The sequence below is a fragment of the Lepisosteus platostomus genome, chromosome 2 (assembly GCF_059453375.1).
Source record: "Lepisosteus platostomus isolate fLepPlt1 chromosome 2, fLepPlt1.hap1, whole genome shotgun sequence".
NCBI lineage: Eukaryota > Metazoa > Chordata > Actinopteri > Semionotiformes > Lepisosteidae > Lepisosteus > Lepisosteus platostomus.
Window position 1 is genome coordinate 33,817,275 of NC_142612.1, and position 27,475 is coordinate 33,844,749.

At 38.5% G+C, this 27,475-nt stretch overlaps 2 protein-coding genes across 4 annotated transcripts; one reads left to right on the plus strand and one right to left on the minus strand.

The window, feature by feature from the left end:
* Positions 1-490: 490 nt before the first annotated feature.
* On the minus strand, positions 491-6,041 carry LOC148676333 (histone H3-like centromeric protein A). Of its 2 annotated transcripts, none has more exons than XM_088606438.1 (5): positions 5,968-6,041; positions 4,686-4,800; positions 4,052-4,167; positions 3,574-3,648; positions 491-1,039 (listed from the first exon to the last, which is right to left on the minus strand). In XM_088606438.1, the coding sequence occupies exons 2-5, from the start codon at positions 4,783-4,785 to the stop codon at positions 908-910; spliced, it is 423 nt and encodes a 140-aa protein (XP_088462564.1). In that variant the 5' UTR covers positions 4,786-4,800; positions 5,968-6,041; the 3' UTR covers positions 491-907. The 2 variants fall into 2 exon arrangements, with proteins under 2 accessions (XP_088462564.1, XP_088462574.1); XM_088606448.1 differs by having other exon boundaries at positions 4,686-4,823; positions 5,968-5,985.
* An 8,995-nt stretch (positions 6,042-15,036) lies between these two features.
* On the plus strand, positions 15,037-24,455 carry LOC148676334 (galactose-specific lectin nattectin-like). Of its 2 annotated transcripts, none has more exons than XM_088606544.1 (6): positions 15,037-15,170; positions 16,452-16,524; positions 19,531-19,646; positions 21,629-21,769; positions 22,649-22,760; positions 23,283-24,455. In XM_088606544.1, the coding sequence occupies exons 2-6, from the start codon at positions 16,467-16,469 to the stop codon at positions 23,438-23,440; spliced, it is 585 nt and encodes a 194-aa protein (XP_088462670.1). In that variant the 5' UTR covers positions 15,037-15,170; positions 16,452-16,466; the 3' UTR covers positions 23,441-24,455. The 2 variants fall into 2 exon arrangements, with proteins under 2 accessions (XP_088462670.1, XP_088462679.1); XM_088606553.1 differs by lacking the exon at positions 15,037-15,170 and adding an exon at positions 15,179-15,331.
* Positions 24,456-27,475: the final 3,020 nt, after the last annotated feature.

A 27,475-nucleotide genomic window follows, 5' to 3' on the forward strand; every position in this document is an offset into this window, starting at 1 on the left:
AAGCAGGTACATTCTGGGGCTTAAAGAAAATTGACAGGCTGAAGTAAATTATTTTTTTAGTCTTGAAGAATTATTAAGTTGATACCCGATTCAAATATTCAAAATCCTCCAAGGAAGTGAAAAGGACAACCCCGTGGACTTCTTCCATTGTTTAGTTTTTCTTCTATTTAAACAGCACAAAAACTGGACAGAAAAGGAAACTACTGTAGGAAGAAGCAAGGGTTATGAGAAGAGATGTGGAGGAAGGAAAAGGATAAACAGCAAGCTGGGGGAAGGAAAACTATTATGGATGGGAAGAAGGATTTGGGAATAAAGCCTGTAATGGTCCACAAATACTACAGTATTCAGTCATTTGTTGAACTGAACAAGTACAGTGGCAACAGAAGGCAGTAATAAGAAAGAGGCTACTACCTTTATCTGACTCATTTGACATTAACACCGTAACGAGAGAGAAAGGACACTCCATTAAAACTGCACTGAGAGAAAAAAATTAAAAGTTAAAGGACATTTAATGGATATTAAAGTACATTAAAATCGTACTGAAAGGAGAAAATACTGTACATACTTAATTACTTTCTAAAACAGAGACTTCATATTCCTGTAGCTTTCAAGTCAACTACTGTTACATCATACCATTAAATTAATATTCTTAGGTAGAGAATTCAAAGAATATTTTGATTAAATAAACTTTAATAAGAAAAATAAAATCTTTACTTAAAAAAACATTTGTGAAACAGGAGTCTAAAACCCAAAGAACATTTAAAGAATTTCCAACATAACCACTGGAAATACAGCATCTGTAACAATGTCTAACTATCATCCAGCCAGTGAAAAATCTTTGCAACATATCAATGTGTTATCGAGAGCAGCTGGTGGCCATCCTGCTGAACGGTGCTGGACTGGCTCCTCACACGCGGTCCTCAGGACCCCGGATACGGCGTGCCAGCTGGATGTCCCTGGGGAACAGAGTGACCCGCTTGGCATGCAATGAGCACAAGTAGGAGTCCTGGAACAGCCGCACTAGGAACGCCTCTGCAGCCTAAGAGAGGGCAGAGGTGTAGATCAGAGACAATGGGCGCATTTCCCAACAGACAGACCATTTCATGAATTTTAAAAAGAATAAAAATACACTGCTTCCATAATAATGAAACTTCATTCTTCAGTCCTTTCAGATGCAAGTACGCATTCTCTAAAAAAGCCTTTGCAGAAAAACATTGTTCTACCAATATTTCTCACATTACAATGTCTGCAAACAAAGGTTGTATCAAGGCTAACAGTTCAAAGGTTTCGATAGTTGAGTGCCATCTTCAGACACCTAATTAGAAACTAACTCAAGAATAAGTCGTTTCTACTTTAACCAAAACTTACTGGCTTACTATTTATTTGTCATAAGAATTTCTTTTTGTAGTAGCAGTTTAAACGATCCAAAATTTGTCTTTAAAATTAATTTCCTTGCTTACACATAAGTAACGTGAAGGAACATATGCATAGACTTTACAACACAAAGCAGTCATGATCAGGTAAAGACGAACCTTAAGGTAATGAGGAGTGAAATAACACCACAGATTTGCCTCCTGCAAATCACTATAAACAAGTTAAACCACATTTGACAGGTGAAAAAACAAACATTGTAAGATTGAAAGCACCATCTCTGCTGAACTATTAGCTACAGTCCAGCAAGTGGCAATGAAGTGCTCATAGACTGCTGTGCTCTATCACTAGTGAAAGACCATTTAATTACATTAAATAGGCAACCAGGTATGATCTCAGGTATACAGTGCCTTGCGAAAGTATTCGGCCCCCTTGAACTTTTCAACCTTTTGCCACATTTCAGGCTTCAAACATAAAGATATAATTTTTTTATTTTATGTGAAGAATCACCAACAAGTGGGACACAATTGTGAAGTGGAACGAAATCTATTGGATTTTTGAAACTTTTTTAACTAATAAAAAAATGAAAAGTGGGGCGTGCAAAATTATTCGGCCCCTTTACTTTCAGTGCAGCAAACTCACTCCAGAAGTTCAGCGAGGATCTCTGAATGATCCAATGTTGTCCTAAATGACTGATGGTGATAAATAGAATCCACCTGTGTGTAATCAAGTCTCTGTATAAATGCACCTGCTCTGTGATAGTCTCAAGGTTCTGTTGAAAGCGCAGAGAGCATCATGAAGACCAAGGAACACACCAGGCAGGTCCGTAATACTGTTGTGGAGAAGTTTAAAGCCGGATTTGGATACAAAAAGATTTCCCAAGCTTCAAACATCCCAAGGAGCACTGTGCAAGCGATCATCTTGAAATGGAAGGAGTATCAGACCACTGCAAATCTACCAAGACCTGGCCGTCCCTCTAAACTTTCAGCTCAGACAAGGAGAAGACTGATCAGAGATGCAGCCAAGAGGCCCATGATCACTCTGGATGAACTGCAGAGAACTACAGCTGAGGTGGGAGAGTCTGTCCATAGGACAACAATCAGTCTTACACTGCACAAATCTGGCCTTTATGGAAGAGTGGCAAGAAGAAAGCCATTTCTCAAAGATATCCATAAAAAGTCTCGTCTAAAGTTTGCCACAAGCCACCTGGGAGACACCCCAAACATGTGGAAGAAGGTGCTCTGGTCAGATGAAACCAAAATCGAACTTTTTGGCCACAATGCAAAACGATATGTTTGGCGTAAAAGCAACACAGCTCATCACCCTCAACACACCATCCCCACTGTCAAACATGGTGGTGGCAGCATCATGGTTTGGCCCTGCTTTTCTTCAGCAGGGACAGGGAAGATGGTTAAAATTGAGGGGAAGATGGATGCAGCCAAATACAGGACCATTCTGGATGAAAACCTGTTGGAGTCTGCAAAAGACCTGAAACTGGGACGGAGATTTATCTTCCAACAAGACAATGATCCCAAACATACAGCAAAATCTACAAAGGAATGGTTCACAAATAAACATATCCAGGTGTTTGAATGGCCAAGTCAAAGTCCAGACCTGAATCCAATCGAGAATCTGTGGAAAGAGCTGAAAACTGCTGTTCACAAACGCTCTCCATCCAACCTCACTGAGCTCGAGCTGTTTTGCAAGGAAGAATGGGCAAGAAGTTCAGTCTCTCGATGTGCAAAACTGATAGAGACATACCCCAAGCGACTTGCAGCTGTAATCGCAGCAAAAGGTGGCTCTACAAAGTATTAACGCAAGGGGGCCGAATAATTTTGCACGCCCCACTTTTCATTTTTTTTATTAGTTAAAAAAGTTTCAAAAATCCAATAGATTTCGTTCCACTTCACAATTGTGTCCCACTTGTTGGTGATTCTTCACATAAAATAAAAAATTTATATCTTTATGTTTGAAGCCTGAAATGTGGCAAAAGGTTGAAAAGTTCAAGGGGGCCGAATACTTTCGCAAGGCACTGTACCTTGCATTGGCAGACAAAGGTAGACAGTAGATATGGTTGGTTTTCCTAAGAGGTGGTTTTCTGGAACAATTTACATTATTTAAAGACTTATTCATATCTGATGTATGTCACTGGTATAGAGTGACTAGACAATAAAGTACCACTAAACTACTGCAAGGTGTTACCTCTTGAAGCGCGCCGATAGCAATGCCCTGCCACTTGTAATCCATCACAAACATCTGCTGACAGACCTCACGTACCTGAAAACACACAATGTCATAAATTTCAGATGCTGGTTGGAAAAGTATCGACTTAGCTCAGGCTTAAGGCTTAAGTGGACCAGTTTAGCTTTCCTACAGAGATGTGACACTGCTGGGGATTCTAGAAAACCCCACAATTGAGCTACATAGGAGTGTAGAGGTTCCGAAAAGCCACAGGAGTTAAACTCCAACTGATTCTGCTTTGTTTTGTGCTTTATTGTTGCAGATCCTGCGGTCTACACTCACTGTTCCTGAGTGGCGTGAATGTAGTACCAAAGCACAATGCTACGAGGAACAGCATGTATGCGTTAATGCCACCAACAGTGCTCTTCTGTTTTAAATTCCAGTGTTCAGTGCGCTGGATCAATGTATTTTCCCTGACAAGGGAAAGAGAAGACATTACCACTCTGGCAAAGGGGCCTTTGCGTAGCAGCAGCTCAGTGGATTTCTGGTACTGGCGAATCTCCATCAAAGCGCGGGTCCCTGGACGGTACCTACGCTTTTTCACTGGCTTCTCCCCTTGCAGAAAACAGACAAATTAATACACTGTTCACACATAGGGATGAGGTAACAGAAAGACGACGAATACTGTATGCGTGCAGATAACCATCCTGCAGTTCTCTTACTAGGTTTGCAGGACATTGTTTATAAATACAGTCCTGAACCGACTAAAAAGAAATTAGAGGACTTGACAGATACCATACAAACAACAACACTGGAAAGATAAATGGAGAAACACTAATTTGGTGATGGGAGTCAGAAAACAATAAAGATTCTGTAAATAAAGCTATTTATATGTAAAACCTAAACTGTTAGATATCACATGATTTAAGCTGCAAATATGGGAGAGATGATAACAGACTGTTAACCCATCTGCTTGCCTGCATTGTCTGAGTCACCACTAATGTACATAATTAAATTTACAAAGAGGCTAATACAGTAACTGAGTTCCTCAGTGAAACAACACCCAGCAAACAGAGACACAGATGGACACACACAGAAACACAGCGAGTCACTGGCTGGGGCTTCACACTGACCTGCCCTGCCAGATCGCCGGGGTGGTGATGGAGGGGGGGGAACTCGGCGCTGAGGGACCACAGCCTTCCTCTTACGAGCAGAACCTCCCTGATTCCGCATTTTGCCGTGCTGAGCCTGTATACACGAGGACAATCAATCTACACACAGATGTGCTGTACTGGACACGGGAAAGCTAACTCACCTGCCTTTGCCTGAACAGGGGACATTATTGCAGGACTTGGCTTGTTAATTCACTTTTAATTGAAGTCTAAAAATGCAGTACAGAAAACATGAAAAAACAGAAGGCTTACTAACAATAACTTTACTCAACTTGTAAAGCCTTATAACATTTAACGAAATTAGTTTACTCAATATTTCACCACGTTCCTTTGTTTGTACATTACATAATATGGAATCCCATGCAATAAGATAGAAATACTGAATAACACAGAGTAATAAGGAACACAAGAATCTTAAAAACTGTAACATCTTAAACCCCAAAATATTTCCTTAATGAAGTAATGCATTAAGAGGAATGACATTTTAGATTTCCAAGCACGTGAAAAGAGGTTTTTCTCTCAAGAGAAATGGAAAGCTGGTCTCCCTGTCATGTGTTCTGACTTAACTACCGCTCTCCTCTTGGATACTGGTCAAGCAAACATTCCCACTTCTCATCGGTGATGACTGTAAGTGTTGTCCATAAGCCACAGCCAATAGACTTGTTCAAACACACAGACCAAGAACATACGGAAATTTCATTTACGTTGTATTGGGTTAAGCAAATGGAGAAGGAAATATTCCTCCATAGTAAATAATATAAGCTTAAAAAAAATCCCTATATTATATTATGTTATCTAATGTAGCCAGCAGTACTGATCCCTGCACAACACCATCAGCCATACACTTTGCAACGCGATATCGATACATATTTTACACCAATCACGGCAAGTCTTAAATATCCCACAGATACATGTAAAAAATACATTCAATAGTGTGCATCTTAATTGGCTCATGCAGTTAGAAAACTTCTACATTTAGTCAACACGATAGATATTTAAAAAGAAGCATAACTATATGCGAAAGAAATATGATATTGCGTAATTATATTATTCATTTCTCATTGAGTATTCAGAGCCTCTAGGATGTGTAAACTTACATAGAAGAAGTTGTGGAATAGTTTCTAGTTACTGGAACCAAGCGGGGAAATAAAATGCTTGACCTAATTTAAAAATGTATACAGTATATTCGACAATATCGACCTAGTATTATAAATTAAAAACAGTTTTTTTAATACAAACATACCTTTACTTGTTTTAAGCAAAATGTTGTTCAACCTCGCCTCTTGCAGCAGATGGAGTATTTTTAAAAAATGCATTTAATTAATAAGACCGCCTCTTGCCGATTTGTAGCCAATAGCGTGACGGAATGCATGATGAGTGATAGGTTAGTTACCTAACGGAAGGAGCCATCGCCATGTTTTGCACCGCCTTATCTTGGTATGTTATTTTGATTGGATAATTTCTTTCAAACCACATCGTTCGTTGATTGGCTGAGCGGCCTGTGAGCCGAGATCTGGGTTGTTTGTGAAGAAGCATGGATTAGTAAACTCACAATACATTTGCGTTTAACTGGATTTGCTTGTATTCGTCAGCTAAGGCAGCCCCGCTAGGGAACAATTCAAAGACATGAACAGAACGTAAATGCGTTGGTTGACATGAAGGTCTTCCTGATGACCATAGGGGAATTTCATAAAGCGAGGACAACCGGACAACTTTAGCAAATATGTCGATGAAAGTCTTGTCTGGTTTCACGAAGCAAGATTGAATATTATCTGGTTACCTGTAGTAACACATGCAGGTTCGGTCAAACACTGCCTGACTTTGTGATAAACAAGTAATAGGTTTATTCCATAATGAAAAACAGAAGAAAGAAAATACGTTTCGGCCGTGGAGCCTTCTTCAGGTGTCACCAGTTGACACCTGAAGAAGGCTTCACGGCCGAAACGTTGTGTTTTCTTCTTTTTTTCAGCATGGAATAAACCTATTAAATGTTATATTAAATAGTATTGCTTGTTCCTTTGCAGCCTACGCATGCTGACGCAGCTACCTACCTGAACTACTTTGTGATAAACAGTTCTGTACAGTTTTCTAGAAATCCTCTGCAAATACGTCATTTTTGTCAAGGGATCCAGTGGATATATGATCAATTGTGTAATAATAATAATTGCTTACACTTATATAGCGCTTTACAGGTAATGGGGACTCCGCTCCACCACCACCAATGTGCAGCATCCACCTGGATGACGCGACGACAGCCATAGTGCACCAGAACGCTCACCACAAATCAGCTATTAGTGGGGAGGAGAGCAGAGTAATTAAGCCAATTCATAGAGGGGGGTGTAGAGTGAAGCTACAGGAGCAACATTAAGCAAAGCGAATGAACACTGTTGGTAAACAGCCGAACTTCAAAGTAAGCTTCCTTCAACCTAATATAGTATTGCTTGGAGCGTATAACAACATTATGCAATGCAGCCGAGTATTGCTTGCTGTACAGCAGGGGTGTCCAAAGTACGGCACATCACCGAACCCCGAGTTAATTAAGATTGGAACTAGATTTGGCATGATATTAGGTAAAAAAATGAAGTGACGCCGGAGGCCCGGGTTCGAGTCCCCAGCGGTACCCACGTGAACCCGAGAGCGCTACACTATTTTGAACACTAGGTGCCGCCATCACGTAAAATCACATCTCGAAACTGATTAGCTACCCCTTCGGCCTATGAAACTGAAACGGCCCCCTCTTTACTGTCTTCAAAACTTTAATTCTGTAAATTAACGTTAGCAAGCTTTTGAAAATGGCGGAACCAAAGAAACGAAAAATTGACAGCGAATGCAGGAGATTCCAGTCACGTTGGCAAAATGAATACCTTTTCACCGAGTCCTGAGGCAAGTGTGTCTGTTTAATTTGCCAAGAATTAGTTGCTGTAATGAAGGAATATAATGTAAAGAGACATTATGAAAATTAACACCTGTTAGAGTAGTCCCCTAAATTAAAAGGCAATTTGGTTATTGGAATGCACTTATATCTGGTATTATTTGAAGTAGTCCAGGTGGGTATCTGCGTCAGCATGCGTAGGCTGCAAAGGAACAAGTAATAGATTTATTCTATGCTGAAAAAAGAAGAAAGAAAACACAACGTTTCGGCCGTGGAGCCTTCTTCAGGTGTCACCTGAAGAAGGGTCCTGTTGACACCAGTTGACACCTGAAGAAGGCTCCACAACTGAAACGTTGTGTTTTCTTTCTTCTTTTTCAGCATGGAATAAACCTATTACTTGTTCTTTCTGGTATTATTTGTTTATTTGGCCTCACCTGTAGCCTGTGGCTCGCCGCTCCAATTTTTTTCTCCATCTGGCCCCCAGTACAAAAAGTTTGGACACCGCTTCTGTAGACGATTTGTAGATGGCAAACTCCTATGCCAGAAGGATGCCTGTCTTATGGCTACAGCTGCTCTCCAGCAGGAAGTCTTGGGAGTTTGTATTCCTGGAACCCTGGACCTTTCTGCCCTTTGGTTACAGAAAACAATCTTGACAAGAGCTGCCCAGTCAAACGTTACAGGTGAGCCCTAATAATCATACCTGTTTTTTAGATAAAGTGTGAAGTTTAGTAACAATAACTCACTTGGGTGAATCTGCACTAAACTTTTTCAGTGCTTAATTAAAATTTTCAGATTTTCCATTGCTTAATGAAACAGGTGGTTGTCATTGAATTCCTACCCCTCCTTATGGTAGATTTCATATACGGACAGATGGCATGGCAGGAATACCACCGAACAGCAGAACTTGATCTTGGTGTGAGGTATTTGTCTACAGTGGGATACTTCCTGCCGACCTCTGACCTGTGGTGCAGTGATGATAATGAGCACTTTTCTATTAAGTGTTGGTTTCTGCTTCACATTTCAGCCCTTTTGGAGATGCACACATTTTTGTTTAGTCAAAAATTAGACTTTTCATTGTCCAACACTGCCCTGCACTGTGCAAATCTGGCAAGAGGAAGTGGTCTACAAACACTGTAATAAATACTTACTGACTTACTGTAATATTATTACTGCTGTGGGTTTCTTCTTCACATCCAGAAACTTTTGGAGATACGCAAATTTGTGTTTGGTCTCAAATGAGACTTTTACCTGTCCAGCACTGCACTGCACTGTGCCAGTTTTCCAAGACGAAGTAATATAAAAACACCAAAAACATTAGCAAGGATGCAACAGTGAATGAAGAACTATTTTCTATTAGCTGTGTGTCTTTATATCGCTTTCCACACTGTTTTTGGGATGCACAATTATTCTTTTGCCAGAAATGTACTGTAACTACCCTGTCCAGGATTTTTTTGTTTGTGCTGAATTTGTCCCCCGAGATATAGCACATTATGTTTTCGTAGTGTGACAGTCAGCCCCCATACAATAGCTCAGGAGAACTGAACCGGGGTGTTTCATGAACCAGGTTTAACAAATTCAGGATTTTCTTCAATTAGCTGGATTGAATTAATCAGATAACAAACTTCGGGTTTAGTTTTGTTCCATGAAGGCGAACAGTTCAATTATCCCGTTAAAGTGAGTCTACACGTTCTTGCTGCACTTCAGTAGACATGGAAGGTAGAGCATCAAATCCTTGAATCATTTGCACCTGGAAAACCACGACAAAAGCGAATGCGTCTTCAGACAGTGACCATGATTTATGGCTCTTCATAAATAACTATGAGGAGAAAAACCTGTTGTTTAACAGGTTAACAAAGATAGATACAGGTTACAGTATAACAAAGAACTATACTGTAACCAATGCAAAAGTCAGAGAAGACACCAGGCAAAGAATTGCAGACAAATTGAATGTGGAAGTTAATTATTAAATCCAATGAAGTATGTCAAAATAAGACAAAAGTATAAAATGTCAGCAAGCTCGCAAGTATTAGCATTATTCATTTGATTTACTCATTTGATAATAAAGGAAACATTGTGATAATGTAAACTGTACACAAATTTAAAAACTTCTTTTGGTGGAAATTATTGACAGCTTTTGTATATTGTGTAATCAATAAGAATTTTTTTAGGCTTGGAATTTATTTTTTAACCTGTACATTGATGGGTGAAATAGGGGCCACTCGGCCATCACAGTAAAAAACTGCACCAGACACAAGTAATCATACTGTAGTCTGAGTTTCTGTTAATGCTGAACTACATCAAGCATTATTAACAATGTATGGACTTGGGAGAATGTGTATATAAAGTATAGCCTGCTGTCTGGTGAAACAGTATTTTTAAAGAAAATATATCAGCAAACTATAAAGGTTTTTGACAATCTCTAAACTTTCATTCTTTCCACAAAGCTCCAATGTCAACTGGATCCATGGAAAAAGGTGACATCATTTTTACAGGGGACTGAACTGTCTGTGATTCAAGCTCTTAACCAGTCAGGGTAAGTTTAAATTAAAGTATTTCACGTAATCATTATACTGTCTATACCCATGTGTAACAGAACCCCACTTGAGGTGAGATGAGTGTAGGGGAAATCTGCCTTATTAACTAGTATTAAGGTGTGGGATAGTCTGGGGTAGTGAATCGGTGTCTCTCTAAGGGTGGTGTATTTGTATTTCTTGCCTCAAGTTCTTTTTGTTCTTTACTATTGATCAAGGTCCTTGCACAGACTCCCGTTATTATCCACACAGTTTAGAGGTGATGTGGGGTTGCACAGCAGGTTCAACTGTGCCTGGACTGGGAGGGGGCTCTGGAGCAAGGTGCAAATACACAATGCATTTTTTCACCTGGCCATCCGGATGATCAACATGGTGGCATTGTTTGGCTACAAAGCAAAAAGTAGTTCCTTAATTAGGAAACTGCGACATACCCCTCTCGCAGTCCTTTGACTGCTCGTCTGTGCTAACCTACAGTATGTGGTACAGTACCTTAAAAGGAGTAGCAGTGGAATATCCTCAACCTGGTCGATTTCTTTAACAGCTGCCCTGTTACATAAAGAGACTTATTCCATGGTGACTTGCTAATAAGGACAGAAGATACACTGGGGGGGGGGAATTCACAGATTCCAACAGACAACAAGATTACTGACGTCTGTATAACATTATTTACATACTATTATTTTTACTAAAATTATTATTATGCTAAAGTTAAATTTAATCTAACAGTACTTTTCCTTGAATTTAGATCACTATATACACCGTATTAATGTTTAAAAATGTATCTAAATCCTAAATTTAAAAACATTAAATATTGGTCCACACATAACATTGTTAACCTCTTTATCCAGTCCACAGGATATCAATCCATTGCACAACACACACATACAAACCACAGAAACAAACAGGCTAACATCCACCACAGCTTTTTTTAAGAAGCCAATTAACCTGAGTCGAGCAGTATGTCTTTGCATGGTGGGAGGAAACTAGAGCACTCAGAGGAAACCCACACAAACATGGGAGAACATACAAACTCCATAAGGATAGCACCCCAGGAATAGAACCGAGGGCCTCAGCACTGTGAAGCAACAATATTAACCACTGTACCACCATGCTGCCTTACATGTTAAATTTATATTCTAATAAGAATGTCTCTTTAGCATTATAGATATGAAATTTCAAAATATTTAATGTTTTGGTCTAGATTTTGCTTTGCACACTTTACTTCACAGGTTGACACTCAGCATTCTCTGTCACAAGATTGAGACCTTGCTGTGCTATTCTATGTGACTCCCTTTTTTCTCCACCTGTGCAAAGAAAATAAACTCATAGGAACTCTCCACTATCTCTAGCTGACTTGGAAATATTATTAAGGCTTCCACTGGTCCTTGTGTATCCCTTTATTTGTTAGGTATGCAAACCGAAACCTTGTATATACTTTAATTTAGTCTTTGTAATTTGAAAGATCTGCATCTATGGGATGCTGTTTCTCTTGCTTCTTATGGGGTTCTGACATCTTTGTCCTCCAGGCCAGGTTGTTGTTCTCTCAGCTACCTGAGTTAAGTCAATAAAGAAAACCAATTCAAATCACACCTCTGCCTTTTCTAGATCTGCATTCAGCCAAACTACTGCATCCAACTAAAATGCAGCATCATGGCTCTTTGTTTTCCAATAGAGGAAAAACGTATCTAAGTAAAACACCAGCGGACAATAACACAGGCTTGCTGCAGAATGTCAGCTTGCTCTTGGTGGGAGGAAATGTGCTCTTTTCATTGGTACACATTTGGAAAGTTATCAGACAAACTCAAATACATTCAGGAGCTCAAGGTTTCTCAGAGTATTTTATCCTTCCAGTTGTAGCACCAAATATGGGTCCAGATAGATTTCCATTTCCCAAGATGCACATGATCTTCTTTCTGTCTTAACAAAGCACCACATTTGACTTAAACAATTCTAGCATTTGGAACTGAATAGATTACAGCAGCATGAACAAAGCCATGGCTTATTTGAAGAAGCTCAAGTGGATAGCTGCGTCAGCATGCAAAAGAGCAGGTAAGAGTTTATTCCATGCTGAAAGGAAAAGAAAAGAGACGCAATATTCTGTTTATTTGCTACTTTCCCTCTCTCTCCCTCACACCTGAAGAAGGCTTCATAGCCAAAACAGCCATTATGTCTGTTTTCTTTTCCTTTCAACATGGAATAAGACTTATTTGTGCCATACTGTTGACATGCAGATGCTTGCTTCATGCAAGAGTTTGCTTTTGCCAAATTGGCATCTCTTGCCATCTTCTGCTGAGTCAAATACAAAGAAATAGCATCAGACCACTTCTTCTTGTAGTTATTATGCAAGAACTGAAGCAATGCTCACACAAGAACATCCATGGTCCTCTTTTATACCATTGTAAACATGGTTTAAGTCTATTGACTGTTAATTTTCCTCTACTGCCTGATAATTCACCAACATTGCCAGATGATAATTCTTCAAACTTCACTTTCAGCAGCATCTATACTGACACCAGCTATGCAAACTGATTTGAAACATGGCTTTGCAATATGACTTTTTTTCTTTATATCCCTACCTTTTCTACATTTTCATTGAAAACCATATTTTTTCCAATCTGCATACTTCAAAAATTACAGTATGTATAAAAAATAAAAGATACATTTGTGACTCAACTGTAATATTAATGTAATAATTAACTATAATGTTGAAAAAGGAAAAGTGATGCCAAACAAAAAGCAAATGTAAATTATGCCAAAGGGTAGTTCAAAATGTATTTCTGCTAATTCTGCTGTTCTGATAATCAAATACTCCATAATAATTCCATAATGCATCACTTGCACTTTTTAATACTGGGTTTGCAGAGATATTTGGAGCATCCGAGTTGATACATGATGTTTCATCACAGAGGTTTGAGTAGGTATCTGCTTCAGCATGTATAGGCTGCAAAGGAACAGGCAAAGGTTTATTAAATGCTGAAATGAAAAGAAAACCTTCTTCAGGTGTGATGGAGAGAGTAGTTAAGAAGGGGCAAGGAGCAGGGAGCAAATGGGCGTGAATCAAATGAGAATGAGTGTCCAAACTGTGTTTTCAAGAGGAGAGGTGTGAAAAGCTGAAATCTGCAAATGAATGGAAATGATTTAGAAGGAGATTGTCGATATGAGATGATGGGGAAGTTGTCATTGATGGTCCTGGGGATAGAAAGGGTGGTAGGGAAGAAGGTGAATGGAATAGGGTTGTGAGTCCCAGAGTTCCTATTTGGTTTGATGATCTGAGATGTGTTTTTGTCTCAGGTGAGGGCTCTGTCAATAATGAGTTTTAGGTATCCTTTATCAGTGAAAAAGAGTGCATTTGGAAGGTTTGGTTATGGAAAACCACATCATTGTGGAATTGTGGAAGTGGAATCTCACCACAAACTCAAGTCACTTTGCCCTTTCTGGGACTGTGCTGCTACCATCCATGAAGAGGAATGCTGGAGAACACAATATCTGAACATCCCATAGAAACCCCTCATCTGAGAACCAGATATATCACTACCATGTATGAGATCCCTCAGAGTCTCTGGTGTCAGGAGCAGCACAGAATCTACACTCGATCCTGCCTGGAAGCACAGCAGTGAAGCACTCAGACCACAAAGTGCACAGGAGTCAAACACCACAGTGCAATATAATTTATGTCATATGATGCACAGCAATGTACTGTACATACAATGTACTGTCTCAAAGCTGGTGCAACTATTAATTGATAAATAACGGGAAGACAACGCATTAAATGTTGGAGAAACAGTATACTGGACTGTTTCTCCTTAAAACTAACAAAATTCTATCCAAAATTCATCATTGATAATATGTAAATGTTTTTTACCGATTCCATCTGATTTTTCCCATTAATAGTTTTACCACATTTTTAATAAAACAAGTAGGACGTTTTCTATCCTTATTTCTCCTCCTATAGATTAGGGATAACAAGTGATTATATAACTTGAAAAATGTAGATCCTTAATTTAAAACACTACTATTAAGTTAAAGTAGTAGTGGTAGTGTGGAGCCATGGAACAGACAACATTATTCTGTTGCCTAACACTCACACTTACTTACATACATAGTGTATGTTTTTACTTATTTACTTAACATGCTGTGGGATTTTAAAACTAAAAATAACTGTTTTGGTGTGCTTTTAGTAACATGCATTTACTTTGTTTGACTTCCTTGACAATAATATTTCACATTATGCGTTTCTAAGATATGTATTCTAAAGTAGGTTGAAGTTTACTCAAGGGTCTGTGTAGTAAAGCACAGAAAAGGAAATATACTGTCCACCGCAAACATGACAAGCTTCATCAGAAGTACAATTCAGTTCAGTTTATTTGTCATATGCACAAGTGCAATGGAATGCTTTGAAATACAAACACCAGAGTGAACATTTAAACTGTGAAGAATGAGGTTAGTAATGCAAACTATAATGTGAATTGCAGGTTCAGCTTCACAGTTTCTCTCACTTTTCTCTGTACTCATTTGAAGCTGATCATGATGGATCTATAGGTGAAGTACAGGGAGTTTTCTTTCTTTATGTATTTAGTCCGGCTGCTCGTGAACATTGAGCAGAATTAAAGGTGAGCTTCACTGAATTAATATTCATTAAAGTACTGTAATTGCAAAGTGCATTTGAGTCAGGATGAACTTGGTTACATGTTCCTTCAAGGATTAAACTTACAGATGTGTATAGAAAAACTGAAAAATGGTGGGAGATGAGGAGATAATAGTTTATGAAACTCTTTAGCTGCCTACTCCCCTCAAAAACAGAAGCACCACAATCTGATAGCTGATATCGATAAATAAAATCTGACTTCATATCATTAAAATAGGAGAAGCTGGGTTGTGAAACATCTCACAGAGTCAAGCTGATTGACACTCCTCTGCACTGTTGAGCTCAGTTCCCTCTTCCCAAACTATATAAAGAGCTTGAGTCTGGAGAGAATTTTACAGAAGAGCCCAGGTGAGCAGAGAGACAGAGAGACTACATACACTGTTGGCGCTGGTGACCAGGTGAAAGTCCTTTTCACTCTCTTCAGCAGACAATCAAAGTGTCCTCTGGCAGTTTTAGAGAGTTGGTATTAATTACTTTTTTCCAAAACAACTGTACTAACTGCTGGCCTGTCTCAGGAGTGGCTGGAAAGCATTTCCACTCCAAGTCTGTTACAGCCCAGGTGAGCTTTTGTATCTCTAGAGCCACTCTAGGTGGCCAGGTACAGATAACATGGTTATGGAGTGAACTGAGATACAACAGGCAAAGTTTGAAACTTTGAAAAAGACCATTTAATTTTAAATGGCAAGAGTACTTATAACATCCTACAGACAGGCAAACTATTAAAATTAAAAATGCAATATTATATATATTATTATTTTTCATATGTAATCAGTTGGAAATGATTTTATATCCATTGATTTATTGTAGTAAAAGATACAAAACCAAAACATGCCTCCAAATGTTGCACACTTTTGAAGGATTTTGAATGAGTGTGATTGAGGTGCCAAGATTAACACATGGGTTTCTGTGTGTATTAAGGAGTGTGTAAAGGAAAGGCACAATATGTGTTTGTGAATGGATGTAGCTGTGTACACAATGTACAGCTTTCTTTATGTATTTCTTAGTTTATTTATATATTTGTTTGGATCTGTTGACTTTCCATTAACATTGATCATGTGTGAATGATCACCAGACAGTACTTAACAGTGCTCTTCTACATGTTCTCCATTTCTTTTTCATTTCTATTTTTATTTAATTTTAATTTCTATTTTGATTTGTAACAATTATATCATTTCTTTATTAAGTTGCAGAAAATGCAGCCAAAATATCTATTTTTTGCAGATTAATCCAAGAGTATAGCAATAATGAAACTATGTCAAAGATATATAAAAATAACTTTTCATATAACAACAAAACAAGCAGTATGAAAAAAACACTTACTGTATACTGTATGTGGAGGCGTTTAGTGATGTTTGAAGCTGCTGAAACTGTTTCGTTCCTCAGCCTTCTTAAATAAACATTCAAGTGTTCTCAATTTCAAGCACTCTCCTTACTTAGGACGGTACAATGCAGTGCTGCAGTATCGTGATGAACAGTGAGAAATATATTTTCCTTACATGATTAAACTTGGTATACTCCAGCAAACCATGAGAATTAGTATTATTAAAATTTGGTTGTTAATAGTCCTTTGCTCTTCCAAAATGCAAATATAGATCTATTTAATACAGACTTTAGTTGATGTCAGACTTGGTGTTTTTTCATCATACCCTTTCAGATGTGTGATCACTCTTCTCTTCCAGAACTGATTCTCAGGAATGAAGACAATTTTTCTGCTGCTCGCCCTGGGGGCTGTAGGCATGTGTGCTGGCAAAGGTAGGGCAGATAGACCCAGTCCATTACTGTGTTTGATACTGTGATTCATTTAGGTTTTATAAACCCTTAAGCTGGGAATTATGTATCACATGCTAAACTGTTGTAAGATTCTGAATGTCAGTCAGTATGTTTAGGACCCTGATCTGAGCTCTCCTTCCTACTCTAAGTGTTGAAGTACTGTAGTGTGCAGTAAGTGTGTCTGTATTGTTGCAAATATGGTGTTACAAAAAATAGACTTACAGAAATAGGCCAGACAGGATAATCAGCAATTAAAATACATTATCATCACTTACAAATTGTATAGATAATACCAAGAATATACCAACAGTTGGTATAATTAGAGGTGCTTGAGTTCATTGTTCTTTAGCACAGCTTAAAGGGACAAGTGTGTTGCTACAGTAGTAACACACAAAACAACAAAACATAAAACATACAAAAAACTCACTTTACAAACAAGGCACAAATAGTGAATAGAGGAGTTGAAACCCTACAGGACGCCAGTGCAAGGACTCAAGGACAGGAGTGATGTGATCACTTGCAATAGACCTGGTCAGGATTCTGGCTGCTGAATTCTGGACATATTGTCATTTGTTCAATGTGGATTTAGATACCCCAGTGAGCACAGTTAACGTAATCTATACGAGACAAAATGAAAGTGATGATGAGTTTTTCAGCAACAGTTAGTGACAACATAGGACAAAGTTTGGCAGTATTTTTGAGGTGGAAGAATGATATTTAGACAATATGTTGCACATGTGAGTCAAACATCAATCCTGGATCAAATATCACCCCAACGTTCTTCAATTTAGATTAACCATCCACAGATAGAGTTACTGCGTTGGTTTTACATAGTTGATGGGTAATGTCGGGAAGCATGACTTCAGTCTTGTTGCAGTTTAAATAAAGGAAATTTTGAGTCATCCAGGTTTTTATATCAGAGATGCAATTAGAGAGAGCAGAGACTGCCACATGAGTGTCAGGTGTAGTATGGATGTTGATTTGAGTATCATTAACATAGAAATGATCATTTAGACCATGTGATCTTAACAGCTGACCAAGTGGAAAGTAGCGCTCCCAGTATTAAGCCCTCAGGAAAACCAGACTTCATGAGTCCAATTTCAGAACTAAAATCACCAAGGCAGACAAAGTGTCAGCTATTAGTAAAGGAAGACCATTTAAGAGCAATGTCAGGAACTCCAAACCCAATCCAAAATGAGAATGTAAAATGTCATGGTTAGCAGTATCTAAAGCACCACCAAGAAGAATGAGGATAAAAAAGAACAAGAATCAGAAGCCGTGAGAAGATCAACGTTCTGTGCTGTGTAGTTGTGGGAGCCCTGATTGGAGGGATTTAAAGAGGCTATTTGCAATGTTTATTTAATTGTAACAGCACACTCTAAAATCTTTTGCAAGAAAGGTTGGATATGGGAAAAAAATTGTTGAGGTTGTCCAGAGCCATATTTGTGTTTTTTTACATGGGGTAACAGCAGCAGTTTTTCAGGCCAATGGTACCTCACCAATGCTCAAGGACCCATTTACTAAGTTGGGGACAATGGGGCAGAGAGAGGTGAAACAGGATTGAAATAAAGCAGTGGGAATGGAATCTTATACTCACGTGGTGGATTTCATACATGAAACTAGTTAACTGAGTAGAGAGAAGGGAACCAGTAAAACTAGGGAGGGGGTGTGGAGACAGTCTGATTTAGATTTACAAACTGGGTAAGATCAAAGCCTTCCAACAAAGGTGGAAAATCCTTAGCTGAATAGGAAGACTGTGAATCAATATGGATATTAAAGTCACCAAGAATAAGAATCCTTTTAAACCAGACAATTCCTTGGATCATTGTCACTCAGACCCCATGCACATCAATAAACACCTCAGTTCCTTCCTTTCTTTGAAGCTCATGAGAACGGCAACTTCTGACACTAGCTAAATGTTTGATCATTGACTCTAGGTTCTTGAGACACCTCAGTTGATATTTCCAATAGCCTTATCATCTTCCTCCTTTCCTCCTGTAATAGAAGTATTGTCACCAATAATCACTTTCATCACAAGACTTTATCAAGTGCAGAGCTTATTAAATTAAGGAAATGTAACAGATTTCTGTTTCTACCTGAAATATTTCTGTCACTATAGATTGTTTGAAGTGTTTTTCCAGCTGGTTTCACCTTAATTATAGTTTTATCAAGCGGATTGGCAATACTAGGACCCTCACTCCGCCAAAACATGTTTTATAGCCAGTGGTCCCTGCATAATAAAATGCAAAACGTTGCGTGGAAGCTCCACAAGTGGACCCAAAAAAAGTATCCCCAGCAATGGAAGTCACTTTTATTTATGCCATACATACAGGTACAGATTTCAAATTCTGATCCTGAGAGAAGATTAATTAATTAATCCACAAGTGTTTGTTGCTCAGAAATTTGGTGATTAGTGAACAATGTTCAGTGACAGAGCAAAAATGTTTGCAAGACCACAAGCTTTTCAACTCAGTAGAGACAAAGTGGGGTCCTACTGATATTATCTCAAGCTTTCAATTAAAGAACCCTTAAAATTGCAACAAAGGAGCAGTTATAGTTATTAACATAATCTAATATAATATAATATATAGAATCTGATATATTGAAACACCTCAATAGCCACTTCCAATAGCTGTAACCTTATTAACCCTTACACTAACCCATTGACCCTAACACCTTTAACACTATTAATCTCTGCTGACTTCCCTGTCTTTCTCACACCTGAAGAAGGCTCCACAGCCAAAACATTGTGTTTTCTTTCTTCTCTTTTCAGCATAGAATAAACCATTTACTTGTTCCTTTGCAGCCTATGCATGCTGCTGCAGCTACCTACTTGAACTACACTATTAACCCCTCTCTCTCAGTACAGTGTTAATGTTCTATAGTGTTCAGTTTGTCTGTAGTAACTTCTTTCTCTCGGTGCAGTGTTAATGTAGTGTTCAGTCAAAATGTCTTTATTAACACTATCCTTTAACCTCTCCATCACAGAGCTGTCAAACTGTACTGAAGAGGAATGTCCACGACGCTGTTCCTGGGGCTGGAAAAGAATGGGCCACAGGTGTATCAGGTTTTACAATGTTCCCCAAACATTTTATAGAGCTGAGGTAAAGATGCTGTGCGTATTATTTGTGAGGACTACATTAATTAACTAGAGACACACTGTAATTGTTACTGCCTCCACATTTACACAGTCTAAGCTATTTAGAAATAAGAAAACAAAACCAAAATTTGGTTTTGCTATCCTGAGTCCTAATTTCTTTTTCTTCTAGTCGTTCTAGTCTTTGCTCTTGATATCCCCTAAGAACAACAAATTAGTACTTTAGAAACTCTTAGTGATTCCTTTCCTTCACCAATGTCTCTCTCTCATTTCCTTCTCTCTTTCCTTGTACAATAGCAGTATGAGATGGTACATCTCTTCTTTTAAACCACTCTTTCCATGTGTTAGGTCAGGAGTTTATTTTCCCTGGTTGTATTTTCTTCAATATATATTTGTCCCAGTCCTAGTGCCTTGGTGTGAATTGTTCTCCCTGACTAATTGGAACAGCTTTTAAGTTTATACTCATAAGCAGCTGACATTAGTAAAGCATTTGTAGTCTTTCATTTTCTCAGTTGCAGGACAGACCACATCTCTTGCTCAGGACTCAAATTATATTGCATAGCAAATGTAGCACAAATGAGCCTTGTTTGGTGTGCGCAGTCTTTTAAGCAAATGGATCTCTTGTTCCTCCATCGTGGTTCAGTTAGAAAGATCTGTGAAGTCTAGGACACACTTATTTAATACTGCCCATCAAATTGGCGTCAGAGGTTTCATACAGTATATCTACTACATCAGTACATTTGCATATATTTTAATATTATAACCAGGAGGTTTTGCAGTTTATTCAAGAATGGTCTATGAAAACTGATTTATGCTCAACCATCTTTAAATCCATCCCGTGCCCTAAATGGAAGTCAAAGTCAATGTCCTCCTGGAATGGATGTTATCTTTAACATCATCAATTATCTTGGAAAATATCCACAGTACAGGCCTGATTAGGGTTTTTGAATTAAAGAGAACCCTTTGTACTGTACATCCTTTGTGAAAATGCTGATATTTTATGTCTTTCTCACTACAGACATTAGAAAGACATGTCAAGAAAAAAACAGAGATGCATTTTATTGTCTTTTTTCAAAAGTTTGTTTCACATTGTGGCACACTTATGATGTAAATTTCTCTATCTAGGTCTTCCCTAAAATGTCTACTACCTTTGATACAAATTTGAAAGTGATTGAATAAATATAAAAAATTGCATGACTTTTTATTAACACAGGACTTGAATTGGTTTTCTCAGCCTTCCAAAAATGTGATATTCATAATGAAAAGAATAAACCATCTACTATTTTATTGTTTTATTTCACTACTGCCAGGCTTTGAGAGTCTTCTTATAATGTTTACAGTTAAAAAATGCCTTTTTTACATTTTTTTTGTATTTTTGTATTTATACAGTACTCAACAAGTTTAGTAAAATAAAAAAAATCACAATGAAAGCACCTTTTCAAAGGAAGGGAAAACATGATGTATTTTAGTCAATGTTTTGCTTTTGTGCTTGCATTTTGCTGTTGAACAGATAAGTTATAAAAATATAAAAAAGTGTTTCTCTAAATTGAAATGCAAGATGAATATTCCTGTGAAAAAAGGTTAATTTGCTTTATGTTGATGTATCTAGTTATGAAACACAGTAAGAAAAGCTTAGGTTATCTTGTGTTCTGTCATATATAGCCCATGGTGTTGTGTTTTGATTTTGCTGGTAAAAATACATACTATATTATTCACTCGTTGTGCAGTTTCTGTCTAAAGTGCTGGTTAAACTTAAAGGTCATGGGGAGGATATTGGATCTGTGATATGAGAAACAATGAAAAAAAGTGTAACATTGAAAACAAATACACACATTCAAGCAGACATGCCTACCACGGGATCTATGTGGAAGCACATTTTCTGATTTTCTTCCATTATAAACTAAAAAAAGTATCTCAGAGAGACAGAATATCAACTGCATGTTTTAATGTGCTGATTTTAGTGTGTTTAGTTCCTTATCTGTCTTTCAGAGAGCATGTCGCCATGCTGCCAGGAGAGGACATTTGATCTCAATCCATTCAAGGGGTCAGAATCACATAATTCAAGCTGTAGTAGCAAAACGGAACTGCCGCAGACAGAGTATTTGGATCGGGGGGAAACGTTTCCGAGGGGTAAGGTTTGACTCTTCTCTATTTAAATCATCGGTTCAGATCAGCTGTATGAAGCTAGGGAGAGTAGATTCACCACAAAATTTCCCATACTGAACTGTTGTATGACAGAAACACTGAGGTTTCATCAGATGTTAATTAGATAGAGTGAAAAAATGTGAGAAACTGTAGGCCTTGTTCTTAATACGTCCCTAGAAACAGTTCTATTTAACTTAAGAGGAATAGGAAAGAGCAAATTAATCTTAAAATATATAAATTCTAATTGACTAGGTAAATACATCACTATGTACCATTGCTTATAGGTCCTGATGGTTGACACAGGTCAGTAAGAGCTCTTCCTCATATACAGTATATTAACCATAAGGCTTCTGGTGCTCTGTGCAATCTTGTAAACGACACAAGTTGATGAGGAGGGTAGGCTCTAACTCAGAAGTGGAGACGTGAGGCATGTTTTTACAAAAACAGAAACAAAAGAGATATAGAAGAGATTTAATTCAAGTATATAAATTCCTAAAGACAATGATTCGGTACATTCAGAGGACTGATTAGCACTTAGTTGTGAACAACACATGGTCAGAACTACAAAGTAAAAGAGAATTGTTTTAGGGAGAAGAATAGGAAAATATCAAGACTTGACTTCCCAGACAGGCATGTAGAGAATTGCCTGACACAGTGGAGAACTAATACAGTGCTATGATGTCAAAAGAGTAGCTACTGTACATCTGATGAAGTAAAGGGTGGCAGCACATGAGTTGCCTGTAATGAGATCTTCAATGATACTGAAGTGCCATTCTGGTGAGAAAAGTCAGAGATATCAAAGACAGTTTGGTTAGTATATAATGTGTTTAAATCATAATATGGGTTTACTGTATATCATTCCAGAGCAGGCGTTTCTATTGGGTAGATGGGAGCTCTTGGAATTACAGCAGCTGGGGCTGTGGAGCGCTGAATGAGTCCTGCAGGAAACAGAGATGTATAAAAATGAACTACAAATGTGAGTGATTGTCTGCATGTTTTTCTGTGTTATGAATTTCTTTTTGCAAATAATCGTTTCCTTCTGAAGAGCTCTGCAACACCTGTGTGTGTATGTTTTTAAAGGCAACTTGAAAATCCTATCCAATGTTTCGAAGTATTTGTTTATTCTGTGCCAAGTTTCCAGATCCAGACACCCGGACGATTTTCAAGAGTTAGGAAAATAGTGCCTGTTGTTTGTATATTTTATACCTTGGACTTCTGGAAGCAATACAAGTAAATAAAAGATGTACTTAGAGATTGTCTGGTGGATCAATTGAATGAGTTATCAGTGTAGTGACTGATTGATATCAGTATCAAATTATCATTGAATCTAACAGTCCATTGTATGTTCAACCTTGGCATTTGATGTGTGATTTGTGCAAGTCAGCGAATGCTTTATTCAAAGTTTTGATTCAAAATTCAGTTGACAGTCATTTAATTGACTAGATGAACAATTTACAGAATTGACATGGATGAAACTCTTTCAAATTCCCCTCTGCAGACGGTGGGCGCTGGTCACAAATTAGCTGTCGTGCCCGAAGACCTTATGTGTGTGAGTACCCTCTGTACAAAGGGGAAGAGGAGACACAGGAAGGGACAGAAGATGAGCTGGAGATCAACGCAGGAGTAGAGACCAAAGAAGAGGCCGGCGCAATGTAATGGCTAAATAATAGCCTGCAATTTCCCTCACGGGATCAATAAAGTATCTATCTATCTAATAATGCTAACAGAAATGGCCAAGGACTTTCTTACACCATCTGCTCAAATAAATCAAATCGTTCTTAAATCTTCCGTATATGTTTCACATCATCAGTCTGAAGTTTTTTTTACATTCTCCCAAAGGAAAATGTTTTTTCAGCAGAACTCCTGGCTCTTGTTCCTCTCTGAGCCCTCAGTGTTTTAATGTGAATTAATTGCATGATGATCTGCAGCCAGTGTCCTTTGTGGCTCATTTTGGGACAGATGATTCCAAAATACAAGCTATTTCAGGAAACAAGTAATAAGTCAAACAATGTCATTTTCTATGGAAGAAAAAAAGTTCTTACAAAACCTTATACTGAAATACTTAACATCACAGGATGCAGAAGGTTTCAGCTCCACTTTGGTTGTTTCTCTTTTTGTTATCATTATTGGGATATATCAGCTAACTGCTTCAGGCAAAAAATAAAAATGAAAAAAAGTAAAACTGCTGCCAATTTTGCTGCGATCGAAAGGACACCTGTCTGTCGATCGGCCGCTCGCTTCTTCCTACAGTGAGAACACCTTACACAGAGCCCATCTTCTGTTAAAACACAGCTGTGGTAGAGACACTGTATTCATGTGGCAGAACACACAGTCACACTGCAGTGTCAGGATATCACTCTAGTTACAGGACATGACAAGGATGCTCCTGATATCCTGATATTCCCAATGGAGTTCTTGTGGGGGACTGAACTGTGATTGGCTGTCTTAGATTTGATCTGCATGTGACAGATGCCAGTTGCGCACTTGCTGGGACAAGTCTTATTGAAGGACTGAATTATAATTAGCTGTGTTAGATTAATCTGTTCATGACCGAGACAGTGATCACACTCAAGTTGCTCAACTGTTTGGTCCACATCAGGTTTTACAGCCAGCAAGCTTTTGTTCAAACTGGATGGAACTGATAATGCAATAAATCTTTAAATCATTGAAACAGACGCTTTGCTCTCATTCTCTATCCATCTATCGCTGTAGAGACAGTACAACAGTCCAAAACTTGCTATTTCAAAATGCAATTTTAAATAAAGAAACAGTCAAGAGTGTTATCCTATTCTGTGCCTAAGCAGAGTTTTGGAAAATGTTCCTCCTGAAAACTGTTAAACTAGTTGTATGAAATATTTTGGTCTTTCACCTTAAATCAGTATTTCAAAATGTTTTACTGCCTGTTTAAATAAAGGAATACCTTAGTTATTGTTCTATTGGTCTTGGCAATGTTAGATGACTAGATAATGGCTGACTACAATATGCTACCCAGAGCCAGCAGATCACCAGATCACAATTAGGTGTGCACATTTAGATGGTCTGTCACTGTTCTTGCCTTGTAGAACCCCTTAGGGTTCCTATGATGCATCAGTGGTCCCCTTACAGAGACACCTGCGCACTCCAGAAGATCAGTGCATTTCTCAGATGTTCTATTTGCAGAGTGCAATTGTAACAGTAAATTTGGAGAGTAGTTGACAACTTTTAGGAACAAAATAAACACAATAATTTACAGTCTCACACAAGGATTCTAGATATACAATATAGAATTTATTGATTTAGACAAAATATGCATAACAAACATATATATCTGTTAAACAATCTGCTGTGAACACAAATGCTTTCAGTAAGGGATTGCAAAAACAGCATTTCACTGAAGTAACTTCAGTTAAAATACGCATTCACTATAATAAGTAGAATACAACTAAACCACATTCATTTTCTCAGACACAAAGAAATATACATTTATTGTAGTGAACTAAACATCAAAGGTGTGTTTGTAATGATAATTCCCGTGAAGTGTGTAATTAATGAAGTTATACTGAGAAATCCATCGTCCAAACATCCTCAGTAAGTTTAAACTTTCCAATGGTAAAAGCTGGCTGGGTCAAGCACTAGCTCCATAGCAGCTAGAGAAGAGAGAGAGAGCTTTTCTTTATGCTGGGAGCAGGCTGCTCTGCCAAAGAAGCGTCCTGCTGACTTTGGTCTTTAAAACAGTCTGTACGTGTCTTTTTGAGGTTAAGAAGGTAGGCAAAAGGGGAATAGCTGTGCTATAGCTTTTTGTGCAGGATATTCTGGATGTTGCCAGAAATAAAGAGATCAACTGCCTGGCTTCATGGAGAAAATTTAAGTCCTGACTTGAACTGCTTGCAGTCACATGGGTGTAAAAGTCAGTTTGACAGTTTAGAGAAAGATCTTCAAGTCAGTGAGTTAACCAGAAAAAAAAGACTTGTGTTCCAGTTTCTAATGGGCAACATCACCAGTTGGTGATTGGCCAAGATGCTATCAGGTTTGATTCTAGTATCCACAGATCACTAGTTGTAGTTGTATCTTCCTATTGGTGATGGACAGTGACCTTTGACCTTTGACCTTTGGGAATGAACCAGCCTGGAGACTGGCTGGATCCCTTCAATGCTACTATACAGTATATAGCATTAAATGTAGAACTTGATTCTGTATACTACCAGAATGTATAACAATAAAATTCAATTTGTTCCAATTTATAAAAGGTATGAAGGAATTTAGTGGATATTACTGACACATACTCTAAATTCATATACTATATACACTGCTTTGCATTTTAAGATTCATTCTTCATTAAGAAGATATATTGCTTCACTAGAAACAACTGAAGCTGTATATCTGTGACACATGATTTGCAGTAGGTGGTGTCTAGTTATCATAGAGTCTTGACAAGCATGTGTTTGTTCACTAGTCTCTCAGCCTTAGATGACACACATCATCCCACACAATTCATTCCACAAATATTGAATGGGACTCAAATTTGGCAGGTTGTGCATCCACTACATAATTGTAAATTCTCATCTTGCAAGAAATCCATTATTTCATGAGCTGTATGAAGAAATGTGTTGTCCTCCTGGAATGCTCTCACGTCAGGATGAGCCTGCAGGAAGGATTTTATATAGGACTCATGATTTGACCTTTAGAAAACACTGTATCAGGCATATTAATGACTAAAAATTATTAATGTTTTGTACTGTATGCGGTATATCAAATACAGACAGGACACACAAGACACTGACACATTGTAGACAGGATACACATAGTGCAAATTACAAGGTAAATACATAATACAATATACACAACACACTGGGGGGATTTAAACCCTGTTTCTGGAATTGGGGTGGGTGCAAGAAGATTCCTGGGTGTTGAAGAGCCTAACGGCCTGCGGGAAGAAGATGTTAGAGAGTCTGGTTGAGCTAGCCCGTACACTGTGATATCTTTTCTCAGATGGTAGGAGGGCAAAGAGTTAATGGGAGGGGTGGGAGGGGTCATCTATTTTACTGGAGGCCCTATGTATGCAGTGTTTGTGATAGATGACATAAATGGAAGGGAGAGAGGCTCCAATTATCTTTTCAGCTGTTTCCACAATTCATTGCAGGGTCTTGCAGTCTGAAGCGATGCAATTCCCAAACGAAACAGTGATACAGCTGGTCAAGGTGCTCTCAATGGTGTCACGAAGTGTTCCTTCCGGACCCTATGCAGACGACACGATCCAGGGATTAGTGAAGAAAACACGGGGAAAAAGTCATGCAGGATACGGGAATGAAACGGGGGGGGCGTGTCCATGGAGTGCTGGTGGTCGGGGGAGGTGAGGCCGAGGCGAACAACCCAGGAATGAGTCAAGAGGGAAATCCGAAAACAGGGCAAAAGTCCAAGGCCAGGCAATCCATCCGAGACAGACGATCTAAAATCAGAACCAGGTCGGGACCGGCAAGGGAAACTGGAACGGGAACTGGAGCGCCCTTAAGAGCTGGGGTTTGAGATCATGACAAATGGTGCTTCTGCAGAAAGTGGTAAGAATGGGCGGGAGAAGGTTTGCTCTCCTCAGTTGCCGCAGGAAATAGAGACATTGCTGTGCTTTCTTGGCTAGGGAGGTGGTATTGAGGGACCAAGTGTGTCACGAACAGTTCTTTCCGGGCCCTATGCAGACGACACAATCCGGATTAGTGA

Excerpts from the sequence above, each read along its gene's own strand:
- LOC148676333 (XM_088606438.1), bottom strand. The coding sequence starts at position 4,785 with ATGCGGAATCAGGGAGGTTCTGCTCGTAAGAGGAAGGCTGTGGTCCCT. Across the intron at positions 4,168-4,685 it reads CCGGCGATCTGGCAGGGCAG|GGGAGAAGCCAGTGAAAAAG; the intron begins GTCAGTGTGAAG and ends GTTTTCTGCAAG. Across the intron at positions 3,649-4,051 it reads AAGGCCCCTTTGCCAGAGTG|GTACGTGAGGTCTGTCAGCA; the intron begins GTAATGTCTTCT and ends GTGTGTTTTCAG.
- LOC148676334 (XM_088606544.1), top strand. The coding sequence starts at position 16,467 with ATGAAGACAATTTTTCTGCTGCTCGCCCTGGGGGCTGTAGGCATGTGT. Across the intron at positions 16,525-19,530 it reads AGGCATGTGTGCTGGCAAAG|AGCTGTCAAACTGTACTGAA; the intron begins GTAGGGCAGATA and ends TCTCCATCACAG. Across the intron at positions 21,770-22,648 it reads GGGGGAAACGTTTCCGAGGG|AGCAGGCGTTTCTATTGGGT; the intron begins GTAAGGTTTGAC and ends ATATCATTCCAG.